At 42.1% G+C, this 19,857-nt stretch overlaps 1 protein-coding gene across 1 annotated transcript in view; it reads left to right on the top strand.

Moving 5' to 3' along the window:
- Positions 1 to 19,857, top strand: part of LOC136827173 (uncharacterized) — a 369,000-nt gene that overhangs the window by 291,012 nt on the left and 58,131 nt on the right. The window contains exons 8-11 of the mRNA XM_067084944.1: positions 5,993 to 6,465; positions 7,432 to 7,854; positions 7,939 to 8,143; positions 8,488 to 8,870. Of these exons, the coding sequence (XP_066941045.1) occupies positions 5,993 to 6,465; positions 7,432 to 7,854; positions 7,939 to 8,143; positions 8,488 to 8,870 (1,484 nt within the window). The remainder of the gene's footprint in view (positions 1 to 5,992; positions 6,466 to 7,431; positions 7,855 to 7,938; positions 8,144 to 8,487; positions 8,871 to 19,857) is intronic.

Here is a 19,857-nt window from a genome sequence, read left to right as displayed (position 1 = left end):
ACTGAATTTTTGTGTCCAAACTGGCCATTTTGTTGTTTCCAGTTGGAATTCTAATATTAGACCTCGTTCAGGCAGAATTTGTATCCACTCTCACTTTTCGGTTACAGGATGCAGTACTTTTACACTTTGGAGTGTTCATGACTGACTTAATTTCCTTAGTTTCCTGTTCGGAATCATGTATTATGTCCACTATATATTGCCATTCTGTGGCAAGGACATCTTTGATGTTACTCATAATTTCCTTAGGGAATTGATCAAATGCCCAAACTGTGTATCCCCTTTTGGGGAATCTTACACAATCTGACTGAGCTTCAACGGCTGAACAGTAACTGCCTGTTAACCAGGGGGAAGAAGTCCTGGGTGAGCTACTATACCCCTCCAAAAATGTAGTAATTTCAGTTAGGGTTAGTATCCCTTTTGGGGGAAAGATCCTGTTCAGCATCTGATAGCTACGTGAGAGATAGAGTTCCTTCTGGAAGATTTCTCCCATGGTTAGCTGAAATTTGTGTCCCTGATCCTTCTGGGTTCAGCAGGGCTATTTCAGTGGCAATGTCCACTTCATTTTCATTAGTAAGAATGTCACCTCCATGTAAAGATTCCTCTACTTCTTCTGAGGGGTTAACCTGGGAGGTAATGGGGACTGATATTACTGGGTTTTGGCCCAAACACAAATCTTGTTCTGAGAAAGGGTTAAATATATGCTGGCGGAGTTTTGCTAGAAAGATATAATCTCCCACTTCCTCACCCCTACTGAACCCTAGGACCCATTGAGACAGCTTAAAACGACCTGGTTCATCCTAAAACTTGCTGCCAGGAGCATACTACAAATTTGGCACATATGTGGCGACCAAGCAAATTTATAAGGACTATGCCCATGGCAGGTGGTATGGGCCATACCCACTGGCAAAAAGCGAACCAAGGAATTTGCTGTGGAATACTTGAGCTGAGGGTCTGCATAATGGCGGACCTGTAGTGATATAAAACAAGTTATTTGAAAACTAGTTAGTACTAATTGTCTGTAGTCCCTTATTTAGATAGTATATTCAATATTACAGGCTAATTTGATTACAAGTGTTTAGCTGTAATATATTTTATTAAATATCTATGTTAACTTAAACCCTCTAAGATTTAGGTTAGCTTTGACACCAGTATATGGTTGTATTACTTATACAATATTAGTCCGTTTGCAAGGCCTATGTGAAATTTAATTTGAATGTCATGCTATTCAGACTAACTGCTATAAACTAATTTGTTTAACTAACCCAAGTTACAGTTTTATATGGCTTAGTCTCTCAAGAAAAAAAAACTGGATCCATTTTTTCTCGACAATCCATCACCATATTTAGGATATGCAAACAGAAGAGAGAAGCTGGCGGCCGAGTTTGTGGTTCTCATTTGTTTGTAAATGTGTTCAACAAGTATTCGTGTCAGGCAGATTGCCTATATAAGCAGTATCTTGGGTATTAGAAGGACTTTTAAATGATTCAAATGCAATTTTTGATAAATTAACCAATGTAGAGGTTTTGAATGGAAGACAAAGAGATGATGAGGCATGCAGAGAAGCGATGTAGCCTCTTTCCCAGGCTCCCAGCCAAGTAGTAGCATTGCTGTAGAGTTCATGAAGTGTTCATTTGTAATCTTGTTATATTTCTTCCATCCGTGGGTTGGCGTTGTTTCAGTGCAAATATAGAATTGTTCAGTCATTTTAGACTAAGATTAGAGTAAAATGGTAGCCTGTTTAGGCAGATGTCATAGTTTTTTCACAGAATTGTTCAGCTTTTTCCTACATGAATTTGTGTACCCTGTTGCTGACTGCGTTGTTCATTAAGTTAGTAATTGAAATCCCATCTTATGTTCAGAGATATTTCCTTTTATTGCTCAGTGTGAATAGGGGCGAACTCCCCTTTTATTTCATGTGTCTGTTAACTTTGGAAAGTTTAATTTTGTAATAAAAAAAAAAAACACCCAGATCTTGCTGGACCCTTGCTTAGATGTTTGTTGATATTGCCCTTCAGGCCTGACCATTGTAGTCTATTCCATCCAGGGACTTAGAACCCACCCAGTCGGAGGGAAAATTTTGAACACTTACGTTAAAGCTTCTAACGTAATCTACGTTAGGTTAAGAATAGAGGATTTCTTAGGGAGTTCTTGCTTAACTTATTCTAGGCCACTGCCTATTCTAGGCTTATTAAAAAACACTTTATATAAACTATACAGGAAAGAACTTTCTTATAATCTAGTTTGCTGTTTTATCTGGCCGAGACTACCCTTTTATCTGATATTCGGCTGCTGCTTTATTTAAATTGAACTACTGTTTTAGGCTAATCGTAGGATATACCCTTAAAAAAGGGGTTCCTACGTAATCTGGTTAGGCCACTGCCTGGTGTAGGTTTATTTCACCTTTAAGGATATAGGCTACATAAGACCCTTACTAATATGTAGCCTTACAGATAGACTACCGAGTCTTAAAAACTAGATTATTTTATTGAGCCAAGGATACTGTTTATATATAATTCTAGGCTTATTTGTTCTAAACTACTGCTTAGACCAATAATAGGATATTTCCTAAAATGTTCTTTCTTAGCCTATTATAGGGTATTGCCTAATCTAAACTATTTTAGATCACTCTTAAATGTATAGGCCATACAAAAACATAAACTTACTAATATGTAACCGAATAGTTAGGCTACTATTATTGTCGAACCCAGGTTGTTTTTCATATCCAGTCCTAGGCTATTTGGTCTACTATATAAAACAGTAACTCTAATATGTAACCTTATAGCTAGGCTATCACTTAATCTAATCTAGGCTACTGCCTAATCCAGATTATTTAATTCACACTCAAGTGTATGGGTTTACATAAAAAACAATTACCTTGGTATGTAGCCTTAAAGCTAGGCTACCATCTCATCCAGCACAGATTGCTATTTCATCTAGTCCTAGGTTACTTGGTCTAGGCTAACGATTTAGTCCAATGATGGGATGTTTCGTTAAAAGTTATTAATTAACCTAATATAAGGTAATGCCTAGTCCTGGATCGTTTAGATCATGCTTAAGTGTACAGGCTTATATAAAAGGAAAAAAATTTACTAATATGTAGCCTTATTGCTAGGCCTGCTTATATTTTGCCCAGATATTATTATCTAATCCTAGGGTCCTTGGTCTAAGCTAGGCCACTTAAGGATGCGTAATCCTAGGTTATAGGCTACAGGCAACATCCACTATTAATCTGGTCTAAATTGTTCTCACTTGCTCTCTAGATTATTGTAGAAATTGTATAATCTGAAAGGATTTTCTATATTAATGATAAATTGTGGAACATTTATTTTTAGTCAAAAACATTTAGTTAGAATAACAAAATCTTTAAAACAAATTGCGCTTTACAAAACTAGTAATCAACGATCATGAGTAAGCGTGACCATGTGGAAGTGTTTCGTCATTCATAGCCTATTATGGTAGCAGTATGCTTAAGCTACTGTGTTTTTGCTTGTCCTTTTGATTTGTGATGTGGCCTACATTAGGTTATGCTTTGTTTGCTTAGGCTATGATGGTTTTGTTACATTAAGGTAATTAGGCCTTGTTGCCTACAGATCTTTGTATTTTGTTACTGGCACTTATCCTGCAATATGTTTATTAAATAATTCAGGAGCCTGCAGTAAGGGCTTTGTTTAAGCCAAATTAATTACATTTGATTTATATTTAATAATAAGTCTGGTACTGAGGTGTTAGTGGATATGGCTACTCCACAGATCAAAATTGATGCATTTAACCTGTGAGAGAGGTGCGAAATAATGAGCAGGAAGACAAGTACTGCTGGTTTATTGATGTTGTTGTTTTAGATTTAGCTGGCCTTGTGCCAGCACGGGCTCTTGCTCCTAGAGCAGCCCGTAATGGTTTATTGATGTTGTTGTTGTTGTTTTAGATTTAGCTGGCCTTGTGCCAGCATGGGCTCTTGCTCCTCAAGCAGCCCGTAACTCTATGTTGATGATGAGCCTGTAAAGCCATGTTCTACAGTCTGCTGATCATGTTGTTTGTAAAGTCCTCGCTAAGCAAGTTTTCTTTGATGACGGCCCATTTTCTTTGTACCTACGATTCGTCACGCAATCGGGCAGGTCACATAAAAATTCAATTGTTTAAACTGTGTATGCAATTATTTATTTGTTCATCAACTGTATACTGTGTATTTCTTCTTTCGCAGGCGTCAAGATTATACTCAACTTTAATTCTGTCTATTGTTACATTGTATATTGTACTCGTTCGCTGTATTTATTTATTAATTGTTATCGACCTCAGGTCACCCTTGCTTCCATTGTCTTCCACGGCCCGACGCCAGTCGGCTGCTATATAAACTGCCTGGACCTTGAATAAATCAGCAGTAACCTCTTATAAGCCTGTGAGATGGGTAGGTTGGATGAAAACTTTATTATGATGCATGAAAGTGATTTTGGTGGGGGTGATTTTTGAAATGAAAAGATTTAACAGGCAAGGTTGCAACCTCTTTGAACCCTAAGGTACCCATCAGATGAGGATAAAAGTACGATAGCAGTGAGTGTTGGCTAGTCGGAGAGGCCAACAGATGGAAAAAAAAGAAGAATTGAGTAGTAGGCACAGGTAGCTAGTATGCTAGCTCGTGGTGATCTAAAGCCATATTCCTTGTCCGGTCCTAATTTTTGGCTGTATGTGTTTTGTGTATTTGTTGGGTGTTGATTGTGGTGGATGGAAGGTGGTTTTGATAGGGGAGGGAGTGATTTCTAAAAGAGTCAGCAGTTAGAGATGAATGGTATGGCTTTTGATTTGTTGTCTGGGTCGGGTCTGTTGTGTCTGATTTAAGAATTGGGAAGGAGAGTGGGTGGATAAAGGTATGGATTCTTTAGAGTTACCGTGGTGGTGGGTAGGAGCATAGGAAGCCTGCAAATTCATGAATGTTTGCCAGTATGTGCTTTGTTATTTGGGTAGCTGTTCTTTCATTTCCTTCATAACTTGTTCTTAACTGTTCCGTTTCTGCACAGTCAAGAAGGTAGTGTTCCAAGGGTTCTTCTGGGATTGTTTCACAGTACTTGCATGGTTGGGGGTTGTCTACTATTCTTTGCCATGTGCACAGGTATCCTAGCCTTAGTCGTTGGATTATGACTGCTAGGGCCCGTGACATGTCTTTGGTTATATTATGTGGTTTTAGGTTTATGGTGTCCATGTACCATTTGGTGGTTTTTGAGCCACCGAAAACAGCTCTTCTGACTTTGCTTTTCTCCTGCAGTTGGCAGTGTGCTGCTGCTTTGTTTTTCAGTTGTGTGAGCGAGGGGGTGATTTTGATACTAATGTTGCTGTGTAGCAACCCACTTTTTGCTGAAGAATCTGCTTCTTCGTTTCCTTGGATTCCCACATGGCTCAGAATCCAGTTTAGTGTTATTTGCCTGTTCCTGTCTTGATGGAGGCTTGTGATTGCCCATATGCTTGATAAAAGTCTGATGTTTTCTTTTGCTTTTTCTTTTGTTATAGCCTGTATTGGTCCTTTTGAGTCAGTATGAATTGTTGTGTTTCCCTGCCTATGCTGAGAGTCTTCTAGAGCTTTTGCAATGTTTATTGATGAAAGCGAGCTGCCTATAAAGCAGGATGCGGATGTCTGCGTAGTTTGCGGAGGCCGCTGGTACAAAGATTTACAGGTGACCCGAGATCAAACTAATTTCTTACAAAAACAGGACAGGTTCATACAGAGAACATAGTGATCAATAATGTCTGACACATAACATAAATAACTCGTTACTTGTACATAAAACATGATTGTTTAGAAAGACAACACATATACAGTTTACAATTATGATGATAAGTATATATTCCAATCGACCTTAGGTCGATGAGAAGGCACCGCAGAAAATGGGATGTTCTCTACAGAGAACGCGTTGAGTGGAGACTTTACAAACCCCTCCAAAATTTCTTTTGAGTTGTGGTTGAGTTTACTGGAAGCAAATTTTGGTTATATGTCTATAACTGGCAGTGTTAAAAAGAAAAAATGTCCTTTTGGTGTCTGTTGGTACTGAAGTGTTTGCAGTTCTAGGTAATATATGTGCACCAGATTTGCCACATACTAAAACATATGAACAGTTATTAATTTTGCTTAAGGCACATTATGATATTAAACCTACTTACCACAGAAGAGTACTTGCTTTCCAGCAAAAAAGGAAAGCAGGAGGAGAGTCTTTGAAAGATTTGTATGCTGACCTGAAATCTTTGGCAAAAGATTGTGAGTTTGATGCTCGAGTGAGAGACCAGTTGTTTATGGCCTTAGAGCATGAAGTTTATTTTGCCAGTGTGGTTGCTGAAAACTTAGATTTAAAGTCCATGACTTCTACTCAGATTTTTGAAAGGGTTTTGAATTTAGAGAAAGCTTTTGTTGGGAATTTCCTCGACAGACGTCACTGTATTTTCGTTGTGCCAATAGACTGGACGGTCAACCCACGAATTACGAAAGTGACTTAGCCCCCATGCAACGATAAACGAGTTATGTACCAGGCTTTATCAATTTATTTACAAAAATAAAACCATCTCAGTCATCACCTTTACATAACAAACACACAAAACCCCCTCAAAAAAGACACACTAACGAACTTACAATCTCTGTACCTGCAACGCGAAACAGGTGGGCCACAAAACTGCCCTCAACCTCAGTGAAACGACTGAAACTTAATCACAACTAATGCAACGCTGCCGCAGTACACAAACGCCCAAACAGTTATTCTTACCCAATCATTCTCATTACAAACACATAGGAACACTCACAGCTGCCAACTTTGTGCGAACCTTTGGGAGCCCAACCCACAAGTCTTTCACAAACAGGATCTCTGAAACGACAAGCGAGAGACAAGCACGCGATAGTAACACTTCCCTGTCCAGGTGGCTGCTAACTGGGCTAACCTACCTTCAGTTACTTGTGCCTAAGGACCCCAAATCACAACAAATCACTCAAACAAGCGACAAGACGAAACATGATGTTGCATACTGCGGCGGTACATGCATTTCAACAAAATGTGCAAGAACAGTCGTGTTTATGACGTGCCTTCTCTAGTAAGTTCCCGCCATTCTGTGAGCCCCGTAGAATCGCCGGGAGTTGGAAGCGAAAAAATCCTGTGCACTGAACTTTTTCACGACAGCTTTTGTTCCAGAAAATTACTACACCTGTACAACAGGTGTAGTAATTTTTTAAGAAATCTGTTTCTTGTGAACATTATGGGTACCCTCATGATAGTGTGAAATGCCGTTTTAAAGATAGGGTATGCAATCAGTGTCAGACAAAGGGGCATTTAAAACAAGTTTGCACAGCTGTTGTAAGTAGTAGTAAAAGTGATGTACAGAAAAATGGTCATAAATCTGCAGTACATAAACAGAGGAAAAGTGTTTAATTAAAGCAATTAATGATGTAACTGTTTTGAGTGACAGGAAGGTAAACTTTTATCAGTTACCACTGTTCATGCTGTAAAAGATGAAATTAAAGTGACAATTAGGGACCAAAAAGTTCCTTTTGAGGTTGATTCTGGTGCTGCAGTTAGCACTGTAAGTGAAGATTGGGCTCACACTTTAGGTTTACGTGTTGAAGATTGTAAGAAACATTTAAAGGCACATCATAATGTTAACATAAATGTGTTAGGTAAGGTTTCTTTAGATGTTGCTTATAATGATCATAATGTCAGTCAGTGTTTTTATGTTGTTGAAAATAAGAATTCAAATCTCTGTGGTAAAGACTTGATGGGTAAAACTGGTATTTACTTGATGGGCATAGTTAATCCATCTACAGTAAATAAGACTGACAGAAATGTTCAGGATCTGTTTGATAACTACGAGATGGACCCTAAGAAACCAATTGTAGGTTTGGTTGCCAAAATTCATGTGAAAGGTGATTAAGTACCTAAGTTTAGAAAGCACAGAACTGTTTCTTTTCATTATAAGTCTATGGCTGAAGATGCTTTGCCGACTTTGGTTAATGATGATATAATTCAGTCTGTCATTCCAACTGAATGGGCAGCTCCTGTTGTTACTGTTATGAAATCTGATAACTCTGTTCGTATTTATGGTGATTTCAAGGAGTTGAATCAATGTCTAGATTGTGATCAGCATCCATTACCAAAGACTGATGAATTATTACCAGAGAGTGGTAAAGGGAGAATATTTTCCACTATTGATTTAAAAAATGCTTACTTACAAATACCAGTGGATGAAGAGAGCCAGAAGAACTTAGTAATTAATACCCATAAGGGTTTTTTAAGTTTAAAAGGTTACCTTTTGGCCCTTCTTCTTCCCTTGCTATTTTTCAAAGGTATATTGCTGGTTTGTTATCAGATGTTGACGGTGTTGGTGCATATTTAGATGATGATAATTATCAGTGGAGGAAACTGAAGAGGAGCATGACCTTAGATTTAGTAAAGTCTTAGATATTTTGCAAGACCATAATATTCAGATTAAAAAGAAAAAATTCTGCTGTCAAGTTATCTTCATTAGAATATTTGGGTTATCATATTTCTGGTGAAGGTTTCAGACCTTCTGTTAAAAAGGTTCAAGCTATATTAGATTCTCCATCTCCCACTGCTGTTGCAGAAGTTCAGTCATTTCTTAGTATGAATATGTATTACTGTAAGTTTATCCAGAAGTTCTCGAGTAAGTGTGCTCCCTTGTATGACCTGTTGAAAATGGATTCAAAGTTCAAATGGAGTAACATTAAACAAACTGCTTTTGAAACTATGAAAAAAGATTTAGCTGAAAGTCCATTGTTATGTAAATATGGTGGAGAAAGTTCATTGTTTGTGGAAGCTGATGCTTCACCCATTGGTGTTGGTTGTGTTTTGTTACAGAAAATTGATGGGAAAGAGGTTCCTGTATATTTTGTGAGTAAAAAACATACATCAGCTGAATGGAACTATGCTCAGATAGATCGAGAAGGCATTGCATTGGTTTTTTTAATAGATTTGGATATTTCTTACTTGGTAGGAAATTTGAAGTCGGGACTGACCACAAACCATTACTTGGCTTATATTTGGTAAAGGACACCAAATTCCACACCAAGCCAATGCACATAATCAGCGTAGGGCATTACTGTTGTCTCAGTATGATTTTGACCTTGTCTATAAGGCAGGCAAAGAGAATGTTGTGGCAGATGCACTTAGTAGGTTGCCTATTAAGGATGATACTGAGTTTCATGCCCCTGTTGAATATATTAAGCTGGTAGCAGTAGATTTTGATGATATTTCTTTTGAGGTTTTACAGAAATGTACTAGAAGAGACGAGTTTTAAATGAAATCATTCAGTGTATTAAGTTTGGTTGGTCTAAAGGGGACCCAAGACTGTCAGAGTATGGCTCTGTGAAAACTGATCGCAGTTTATATGATGATGTAGTACTGTATAGAAACAGAATTGTCATACCCACTCTATTGAGGTGTAAAGTGTTGGATCACTTACATAGTGGTCATAATGATATAAATGTCATGAAAGCAGAAGCTAGGAACTGGGATTGGTGGCCTAAGATTGATCGATATGTTGCAGAGGTTACAAAGATTTGTCATATTTGTTATACTAATTACCAACCAAATCAAGCTCCTGTTCTTTCTTGGCCATCACCTGGTAAAGCATGGTCTAGATTACACATACTCGTAGATTATGCTGGACCTGTAGATAATAAGTATTTGTTTTAGGCCCGATTTTCGAGGCCTATATTTTACTTAAGTCTCTGTTTTAAGAACAGAGGTTGGTATCTCGCTTTTCCCGAGACATGTATGGTAACGAGAGCCGACTTGCTGTGTCAGCTGATCTGTCATCTTCACATCATAAGTTAATCATTGCCCCTAACTAAATTCTAAGGTCTACTGGAATGAGATACTAGGTTACAAGACTAAAAACTTTATTGACAAAAGGAAAAATAACGAAAATAACTTCAAATAAGCTTCGAAAGAATGAAATCGAATGATTCAACATAACTATGAAAATCTGAATAAGGTCCAAAACATAGACATCCAAATATTTGAGGAAATGCAGAAATATCCCATCTTTCATCCAAATCATAAAAGGTCACTCAATACATCATAAAGGTCATTTCATATCGGATTCAATGTCACACCACTCCCTTCCTTGAAGAGGAACATGAGAAAAAAGGAGGGAAGGAATACCTGTAAGAGACAAGCGTTATACTAAAAGCCAGAAAATGTAAAAAAAAAAAAAAATGCAGAAGCACAAGATTTCACTGCAACAGGGATAAAGTCTTTCTCCAGAGTCTGTAAGAAAAATCTAAAATGTCTTATGAGTTGTACCCACTTCACGAAAGTCCTCTGGAATACAGACTCCATCGGTGTGCTTCCCTTTAACACAGTTCACATGTTAATTCAACTCAGAACGGATCGTATTGCCCACTCATTCTATGAAACACTCCCATTATATGGGTTTGGCAACGTACATATGAACACACACTCGTGACATCCCCAATCAAGTTCAATGTACGACAAGACACACCTTCTGTAAAACAAGGCATCACGAGGTACTTGGTCACACACGTACCTACACACTCAACGAGGGGGAAAAATGCAGTGATATTCTATTCAAATCCGGATCTATAACCGGATCACCTTCTAGAATGTTCTAAGCTGAAATCGCATTTCCACTCCACGTGTTTTGCCAGCAAGAGTTTTCTGCGAACATTGACTTCTTGTGGTATGCGAATGACATTCAAGCATTTTATTACATGCTGTGTTCAGTCATATGATCTCTCGAAAGGCCGATACATTCTTTTCAAAGGTCACCTTCGTGACCAGTTACATATTTTCTTTTGATTATAGATGCATTTTCTAAGTTTATGGATGTCTATGTTACTTCCTCAATGATATCAAATGTTACTATTGAGTTGCTTAGGAAAAACTTTTCTAATTTTGGTATTCCAGACTCCGGCACCATTTAACCCTTCATCAAATGGATTAGCTGAGTGAGCTGTGAGGACTTTTAAAGAAGGCTTGAAGAACTTTAAGAGTGGATCTTTAAACACTAGGCTTTGTAGATTCTTGTACAATTATAACAAAAGTTCACATTCTAGTACTGGAAAGTCATCTGCTGAACTATTGTTTGGTCGTTCCTTTAAAACAACCATTGAATCAGTTAAGGTCCATTCTAAGAGAATTAGAGATTTTGAAGTTTTGTCAAAGAAATTGTTCTCTCAAGAAACTCTTAAGTATAATGTTGGAGATGCAGTGTTCGCAAAAAAATGGGAAAAGGAGAACCTTGGGTTGAAGGAAAATTTTCAGAAGTTTTAGGAGTAAGAAATTATCTTGTGCAAGTTCATAATTTTGGAAATATGTTCTGGAAGAGACACCATGACCAGTTAATGCCTAGATTTACTAGTAATCTTGTTAATCCAACTAAGGATTCTTTCTCACATGTTTCTTCTAGTAGTGTAGATGAATCTTGTAATGATAATCTACCTGCAGCCTCGGAAGGTTGTGTAGAATCGTCTGATAATGATGTACCATGTACTATTCAAAAGAATGAGAGGGATGAATCATATGTAACCCGTACTCCAGTTTTGAGGAGATCAAGCTGAGTTGTTAAACCCCCTGATAGATTGAATTTGTGAAGATTTATTTTTTGCTCATGATGGGTTTTTCTTGATGCTTATTGTTTAGTTTTATGTCTTATCTTGGGGAAAGGAACTGTTGTGTATTAACCTTGCGTAGGATATTGTGCATGCTGAAGCTCTGCTTGTCTCTGGTGCATTGTAGGTTTTTGTGACGAGAAGAAGCCCGCCAATTTTGGTAGCAGCAAGATGTAGCAAGATATAACCATTAAAGCCAATGGTTAGCCAGCCAGCTGTATTATTAACCCACTACCTCGGGCCACCACGTAATATGCTGAACCTTACTGTGTTGACCAAAAGAGTAATGGTTCTTGGTCTCCGTGCGAGTCTGTTGTCGACAATATGGCAGACTGCTCATGCACATTAATCACCTCTTCTTCTAAGCAGGTTTTGGCGATGGAATACCCTGGGTATGCAGCCTCGCTGTAAAGATTTGGAAAAGTGCCCCTTTATCTTTGAGTCCATTACATACTCCATCATGTGTTACAGTGTTTATCACTACAACACAATACACGGCTGCGAGACCAGCTAAAAGGGAATTCTTTTATATTAGTTTGGTCACCATGGAGGTCTAATAGACCATGGAGGGGTAACTCCTTGAGGACAAAACAAGCAATACGCTACATAATATATTCAGAGAGCAAATAAATAGTAGGCATTTCTTGAAATAGTCCTGCAAGATTTTTTTCACTCTCAAAATATTCAGTGAGGAAATAAAAGGCAGTTACTTCCTGAAATGGTTTCACATTTTTTTTTTTTTTTGCCATTGACAAAATATTCAGCAAGCAAATAAACAGTAGACATTATTTTTGAATAGGTCCCACAAGTGGTTTTTTGACCAGTTACAAAATACTCGGTGAGGAAATACATAGGAGACACTCTTCTTAAAATGTTTCCATAAGTGGTATTTTTCATTTGCTTGTTATGAAATATTCACCAAGAAAATAAACAGCCCACACTCTTGTTAAAATTGACCCTCCCATTTTTGTTTTGTTTTTTTTTTTGGTGGGGGGTGCCTTTTAAAAAATGTTTAGTAAGCACTAGTTATTTGCCAATCACAAAACATTCGGCAAATAAATAAAGTTTTTACAAGTTTCTTTTGCCAGTTGCAAAGTATTCAGAGAGCAATAAACACCAGACACTCTTGAATAATTCAGCTCTGACTTGGCTCACTCTCTTAAGAATGGGAGAGTGTTCTCCATCAAATCAGTTTTTACACCAAACCATGCAATTCACGGACTAACTAAAGCCATGCTTACAAATGTAAAAAATAAAAAGAAAACCCAGTAAGATTAAATACCGCATTCAAGCTCTGGCTTCACTTTCTCTTGTGAGTGAAAGATTGTCTCAATAACACAGTGGGCCCAACATGGTCCTCAAGGCACTCTCAGATGTCCTCTTCCTCTTGGTCAAGGCCCAGGATGAAAAAGTACCTACAATGACCTGTACCATTTTTTGACATACAAGTTCTCCTTGCTGCTGCCCACCCATGCCTGTCGAGCCTTTGACCTACTGAACACACCAGTAGGGGGCACAATGGCAAGGAAATCCTGATGCTGCTGGACCTTTTGTGACAGAAAACCCTAGAAGGTAAACCTGGCAAGAGAAACATGATTCCACCAGCTACCAACCAACTTCTGTGCCACCCTCCCCAGTGCTGTAGGAACACCTATGGTGGACTTCCTGAAAAGGACAGATGAATTGCTAGAGGCTTCCAGAGTCTAGCAACACCCACAACATCTGCTAAGCTTGACAGGACCAGGACTATGACCAGGATAACAATGGTAGAATCTAAGCCAATGCTAAGCAAATGACTTTAAACAGAGACAGAAAGGATGCCACCATCCACCTGTCCTCTGCATATACCATCACAAGATTGGGAAAGCAGCAAGGAACCATGCCCCTGAATGCAGCTGGAGAAAAAGACGAACAAGGCAACCACTCAAGATGATTATGGCAGCTGCCACAACCCTGACAGACACCTGCTCCACCAGATTTTACATCAGTGACCAGGCGTACAGCAGGAATTTCCTAGTGGACACAAGGTGCTTTCATATCCATTCTGCCTTGACAATGGATGGTCAGAGTACCCCAGGATCCAATACAGCCACCGGATCTTCACCCTCCACCTAATAAAGAAAAAATACTCATGGGACTATATAGTCACAGACATCCACATGCACCTGATCAGTTCTGACTTCCAAACAGTGTCACTGACTGCTAGACCCAAGCAGCCATCTGTCTCTTCAGGAAGCCCAGTGGACCTTCACACTCTCCGACAAGATTACCCTGACATCTTCAAGCCCAGGCTCAAACAGAATCCTAGGATAGCAGCAAAACATGGCATACACCACTATATCAAAATGACAGGTTCCCCTCATCACTTCAAATTCTACTTCCTACCTCTGGAGGAAATATCTGCCACAAAAAAGGCCTTCAGAGAAATGGAGTGGGTGGGCCTTTGCCAGAAGGCCTCAGCCCATGGGCCTACTCCATGTGTGAAAAAACAAGACAGTTCTTGGTACCCTGCAGAAACCATAGGCGCTTTTATCTGTAAACGGAGCCCAATCAATACCACTTTCCACTCTCCACCATGGCAGATATCACCTCCCCTCTACACAGAGCAAGGAGCTTCTCCAGGTTTGACCTCACGAAGGAATACTTCCAGATCTGGTACACCACAAGGAAATTCCTAAGACAGTGATAATCCTGCCTTTTGGAACCTACACTTTCAGCTGCTTCATGTTCATCATCCGGAATTCTAGTACCACATTCTAAAAAATATAATGGAAACATCCTCAGCAACCTTCTCTTCTGCATCTGCTATGTCAGCATCCCCATTTTCTCAAAAAATTGGGAAAAACAACAAAACCACATCAGAGCTGTGCTGTCGCAAATCCAAGATAACGGTTTAGTGGTACACCCTGAAAAATGCATTATCAGGACATCTTTCCTCAAATGCCTTGGTTATCAATTGCCAGTAAGTGGCATGCACCACATGCACTCCTGTGTGTCAGCTGTCAGGAAATATACAACTCCAACCACCATCACAATTACAGGAATTCATGGGAGTGCTGAACTGCTACCACCAGTTCCTCCCAGGAATCACACAAACCACAACCCTCTCCCCTTTACATGTCCTGAGCAGAAACATCATGACTCTCAACTGAGGCTCCACCCATTGTGACGCCTTCAAAGAAGCCACCAAAGATGACCTAGCAAATGCAACCAGACTTATGCTCACAAAAAAATGCGATGTCACTAATGGTGCTGTAATAGAACAATCAGTCAGTGCAGTTATTCAACCTATAGGGTTCTTCAGCAGGGAACTAATTGTGGCAGAAAGAAATATAGCACTTCAACAGAGAACTCCTCACTTTACACACAAGTATCAGACATTTCAGATATTTACTCTAACGTACACCCATCACCCCCCTAATGGATCATTGGCTACTCATATATATCCTAACCAAAACTCAAGATCCTTACTCTGCCCATCAGCAGCATCAACTTCCAGTGATTGCTGAATTAGAGTGTACTGTATTCCATATACCAGGCAAGAAAAACTCCAGACACACAACTTCAAAACACCAAAACCAATGACTACCACACTTCCATCCCAGATCTACAATGGAAAGACACTATTTGGCAACACAGGTTGCAATATCGTCCATTTGCACACTTACCCCCTTGTGCCAACATCCTCCAGAAGAAAGTATTCACCCCCATCCATGGCCTCTCCCACCTCTCTGGAAGAACCACAGCAGAGGTGATGGCTCAGAGATTCATCTGGCACAGAACATGAGATGTGAAATCATGGACCGAACAATGCGTAAAATGCTGAACAAGTAAAATAGCCTGACACATGGTCTCCAGCATCAGCGATTTCCTTAAACCTAGTCAGCAGTTTGGTCCCAGACACATTGACATCATAGGACCCCTACCCATCCAATGGATGCAAATACATCCTCATGGCAATGGAACAAAGGCAATACCTATATGAGAGGCAAAGCATTCCTCACAGTTGGGTCAGCTGTTTTGGCATGCCTGACGATATAACATTTGACAGAGGACTGTCATTCATCTCCAGTGCATGTATGGGTAAAAAATGCTCATTACCACCACCTACAACCCAACTATCATTGCAAAAATAACACCCCAATTATTCAAGGCTGCCCCCATGGCCAGATATGATGAACCCAAATAGAAGTCACAATTGCCCTGGATCCTCCTCATATTATGCACCACACCCAAAGAAGAGATCAGTGCCTCTCCCATGGAAGTGGTATTCAGCTAAACCATCCAAGTGGCTGAGAATTTTTCTCTGCTGATAACACCAGCCGATAAACGAAGATCTATCGAGCTTTGCAGAATCATTGGACGACACCACCCATGTACGCAGTCATACAAGGATACTGAAAAACACTACATCCAAAGAGTCTGCAGATTTGCTGAATCATATTCTTGCTGAACAATGCCAATAAACCTGCTTTGACGCCCACATACAGGTACTTATTTGTACCTGTCATGCAAGGTACAAATAAGACATTCAAATTGCAGCTACATGGGCACAAGGACTCTAGGAGCACGCATACCTCAAAGACGACAACTCCCCAACATCAATCTATGCAAGTCTGGCCATCTAATCCAACCACCAAAAAAACTTTATCTGTGGCAGAACTAAATATATAGAAGCAACCTAATACCTTATTGGCATCCTGGAAAGCCAACCATTGAACAAGGATGTGGAACAGTTGTCTGTATATCATAACACAATGTCCCTTTTATATTTCATTTTGTGAGAAAGGTGTGAAATAATGAGCAGGAAGACAAGTACTGCTAATTTATTGATGAAGCAAGCCACTTATAAAGCGAAATGCAGGCGTCTGCGTACTTCACAGGAACCGCGGGTACAAAGATTTACAGGTGACCTGAGGTCAAACTAATTCTTTACAAAAACAGGACAGGTTCATACAGAAAACATAGTGATCAATAATGTCTGACACATAACATAAATACTTCGTTACTTGTACATGAAGCATGATCATTTGGAAAGACAATAAATATACAATTTGCAATTATGGTGATAAACATATGTGCTGGTCGACCCTAGGTCGAGGTGAAGGCACCACAGAAAACGGGATGTTCACTATAGAGAACACATAGAGCAGGGACTTTACAATACTCCCCCCTAAGACGGAGGCAACATATGATCAAAGCAGGTATCTGCTGGAGCGACAAAGGGGTCCTCGCTACCTCAATGTCAACTGGAGAGGGTGGTCGCCTTCCTTGGTGCCCTCCGGAGTGGTTTGTTGGGGTGCTTTCCTATCTGGTTCCTGGGTTTTCCATGGACACCCACGCCTCCTTCCTGCTCCCGGGGCTGTCCGAGGGGGTACCACATCCTGCGGGAGGCCTTGGGGTCCGCCTTCATCATCCTCTTCCAGGAATGCGGGTTTGAGGCAATCTATAGATATCCAGTCTTCCCACCTGTGGATGGGTACTCGGAATGCCTTGTTGTTCCTTTCCAGTACAAGGAAAGGTCCTCTGTAGGATCTAGTTATGGGTGGGCGTACAGCATTGTCCCTGACGAAGATGTGGGTGGCAGAGGATAGCCCGGGTGGCATGAAGGGGGATGTCCTGTCAGTGAATGTCCTTTGGCAGGGGGCGAATTTTCCAACCCTGTCATGGAGCCTCTGCGTCCTTATGTCGTCCCTGTCCTCTGCAATGAGTTCCCCTGGGACTACCAGGGTCTCCCTGTAGACTTTTTCTGCTGAGGAGGGGTTGCTGTTGGCTCTGGGGGCGGTTCTCAGCCCAAGTAGGACCCAGGGCAGCTGGTATTTCCAATTCTCAGAGGAGCAACGAGCCATGAGGGACGCCTTCAAGACCTGTGGAACCTTTCCACCATTCCGTTGGCTGCGGGGTTATAGGCGGTGGTGCTGTGGTGAGTGGTCCCCATTAGGCGTGCCAGGGCGGTCCGCAGCTCGGATAGGAAAGCAGGTCCTCTGTCTGTTATTATCTCGTCTGGGACACCGAACCAGCTGATCCAGCTGGAGAGGATGGCTTCCGCACACACACTGGAGGTGGCTTCTTCCATGGGCATAGCTTCAGGCCACCTGGTGGAGCGGTCAACAATTGTCAGAAGGTACCTGGCTCCTCCTGATGGGGGAAGAGGACCCACCACATCGACGTGGATGTGCCCAAAGCGTCTCTTTGGCTGGGGGAACCCTCCCACTCCAGATTCGGTGTGCCGTACTACTTTGCTGGCTCCTGACACTGCAGACATTGCCTCACCCAGGCTGTCGCGTCCTTCCGCATGCCATGCCAGACGAACTTCTCCGTCAGCAGCCTGACTGTTGTCCTTCCATTTCAGTGACGTGACGGCTGTACGGTAGGCTGGTGTCTCAGGGTCAGCAGCCTGTTCGCGGGCGAGGTCCTCGTAGTCGATCCCGATCTGTACTGAGTCGATCTCGATCCTCGAGAGGGCATCAGCTACCGGGGAGGTATTTGATGGTGCAGGTGAACTTCACAATGGCCACAAGGTGCCGCTGCTGCCTAGAGGAGCATGCATCCCCCAACTTCATGAAGGCATGGACCAGTGGCTGGTGGTCGGTCCAAATTGTGAAGGGCATTCCCTCCAGGAGGAACTTGAAGTGCTGTACCGCCTGGTTTGCTGTGAAGAGTTCCCGTTGAAGGTGCTGTTGAGGGACTCGGTGGGGCTTAGCCTCCTGCTGAAGAAGGCGATGGGCTGAGAGGTCCCCCTGATGACTTGCTCCAGGCGACGTTGCTGGCGTCCGTCGTCAGCTGGAGGGGAGCGTTGGGGTCCTGGTGGGCCAAAGATGTTGCTTTGGCAAGGGCAGCCTTCATCAAGAGGAAGGCCTTCTGCTGGTCGGGGCCCCACACTAAGGTCTTTGGACGTCCCTTGAGGACCTCCGTCAGGGGGGCCATGATGTGAGCAATCCCTGGGATGACTCTTCTGTAGTAGTTGACCATCCCGAGGAATTCTTATATGGCCCTGATGGAGGTGGGGGAGGGGAACTTCACGACAGCTTCGACCTTTGACGACTTGGGTGGACGCCATCAGGGGATATCTCGTGGCCCAGGAATTCCACCTTCTCGACGCCGTAGGTACACTTGTCGAACCTGACAACGAGGCCACTTTCCTGCAGGCGTTGCAGGACCTTCCGGGTGTGTCGCAGGTGTTCCTCCCGGGATCTGGAAAAGATTAGGATATCGTCGACGTAGCAGATGCAGAAGTCCAGGTCCCCCAGGATGCTGTCCATCAACCTCTGGAAGGTCGCGCCCGCATTCCTCAGGCCGAAGGTGGAGAAGGCGAAGACGTAGGACCCGAAAGGCGTGACAATGGCAGTTTCGGGAATGTCCTCCGGCACTGCTGGTACCTGAAAATACGACTTTAAAAGACCCATTTTTGAGAATATTTTGGCCCCGTGGAAAGAGGCTGTCAGGTCCTGCATGTTTGGCAGGGGGTAGTGGTCAGGCTCTGTTGCAAGGTTCAGCCGCCTGTAGTCACAGCAGGGCCTCTAGGTGCCGTCCGCTTTCTGCACCATGTGAAGCGGGGAGGCCCACAGGCTGGGAGTCTTTCTGCATATGCCCATCCTCTCCATCTCAGCAAAGGCCTTTCTGGCCTCCTGAAGGCACTGCAGGGGAAGCCGTTGGAACTTTGCGTGCATCGGAGACCCTTCATCTTGATGTAGTGGTATATCCCGTGTTTGGCAGGAGCCCCAGGCATCTGGCGGAGCTCGGGTTTGAAGACCTCTGGGAACTCCTTCAGAAGGGAACTATACTGGTGGGGCACGACAGAACAGATGGCGGGCTCCCTGGGGCCTGGCGACAAGGGCAGGGACTGGCAGGACTCGGTGTCCAGCAGGCGTTTGCGGCCGACGTCGACTGCTAGTCCGAAGTGGGCAAGGAAGTCTGACCCTAGGAGTGGGGCCCTGACGTCCAAATGATGAATTCCCAGCCGTACCTTCGGCCAAGGATGGAGATCGACAGGAGCCTGGTGCCATAGGAGAGGATGGGGGACCCGTTTGCGGCCGTCAGGGAGGCAGTTGGGTCCAGCAGGCGTCTGTGGTCCTCTCCTGAAGGCAAAAACACTGAACGCATGGCTCCAGTGTCGACCAGCATCAACCTGCTGGAGATGGTGTCGCGGACGTAGAAACCTAATGGTAAGGGACCCCTGGGTATTTCTGCTGCTGCTGCCATGGCGGCCTGTGTGGTTGGCTGCTGCCTCCTCCATTTTTTGA

This window comes from Macrobrachium rosenbergii, chromosome 41 (assembly GCF_040412425.1).
Source record: "Macrobrachium rosenbergii isolate ZJJX-2024 chromosome 41, ASM4041242v1, whole genome shotgun sequence".
Taxonomy (NCBI): domain Eukaryota; kingdom Metazoa; phylum Arthropoda; class Malacostraca; order Decapoda; family Palaemonidae; genus Macrobrachium; species Macrobrachium rosenbergii.
Note: the sequence above shows the minus strand (reverse complement) of the source record. Positions and strands in the feature narration are given on the sequence as shown.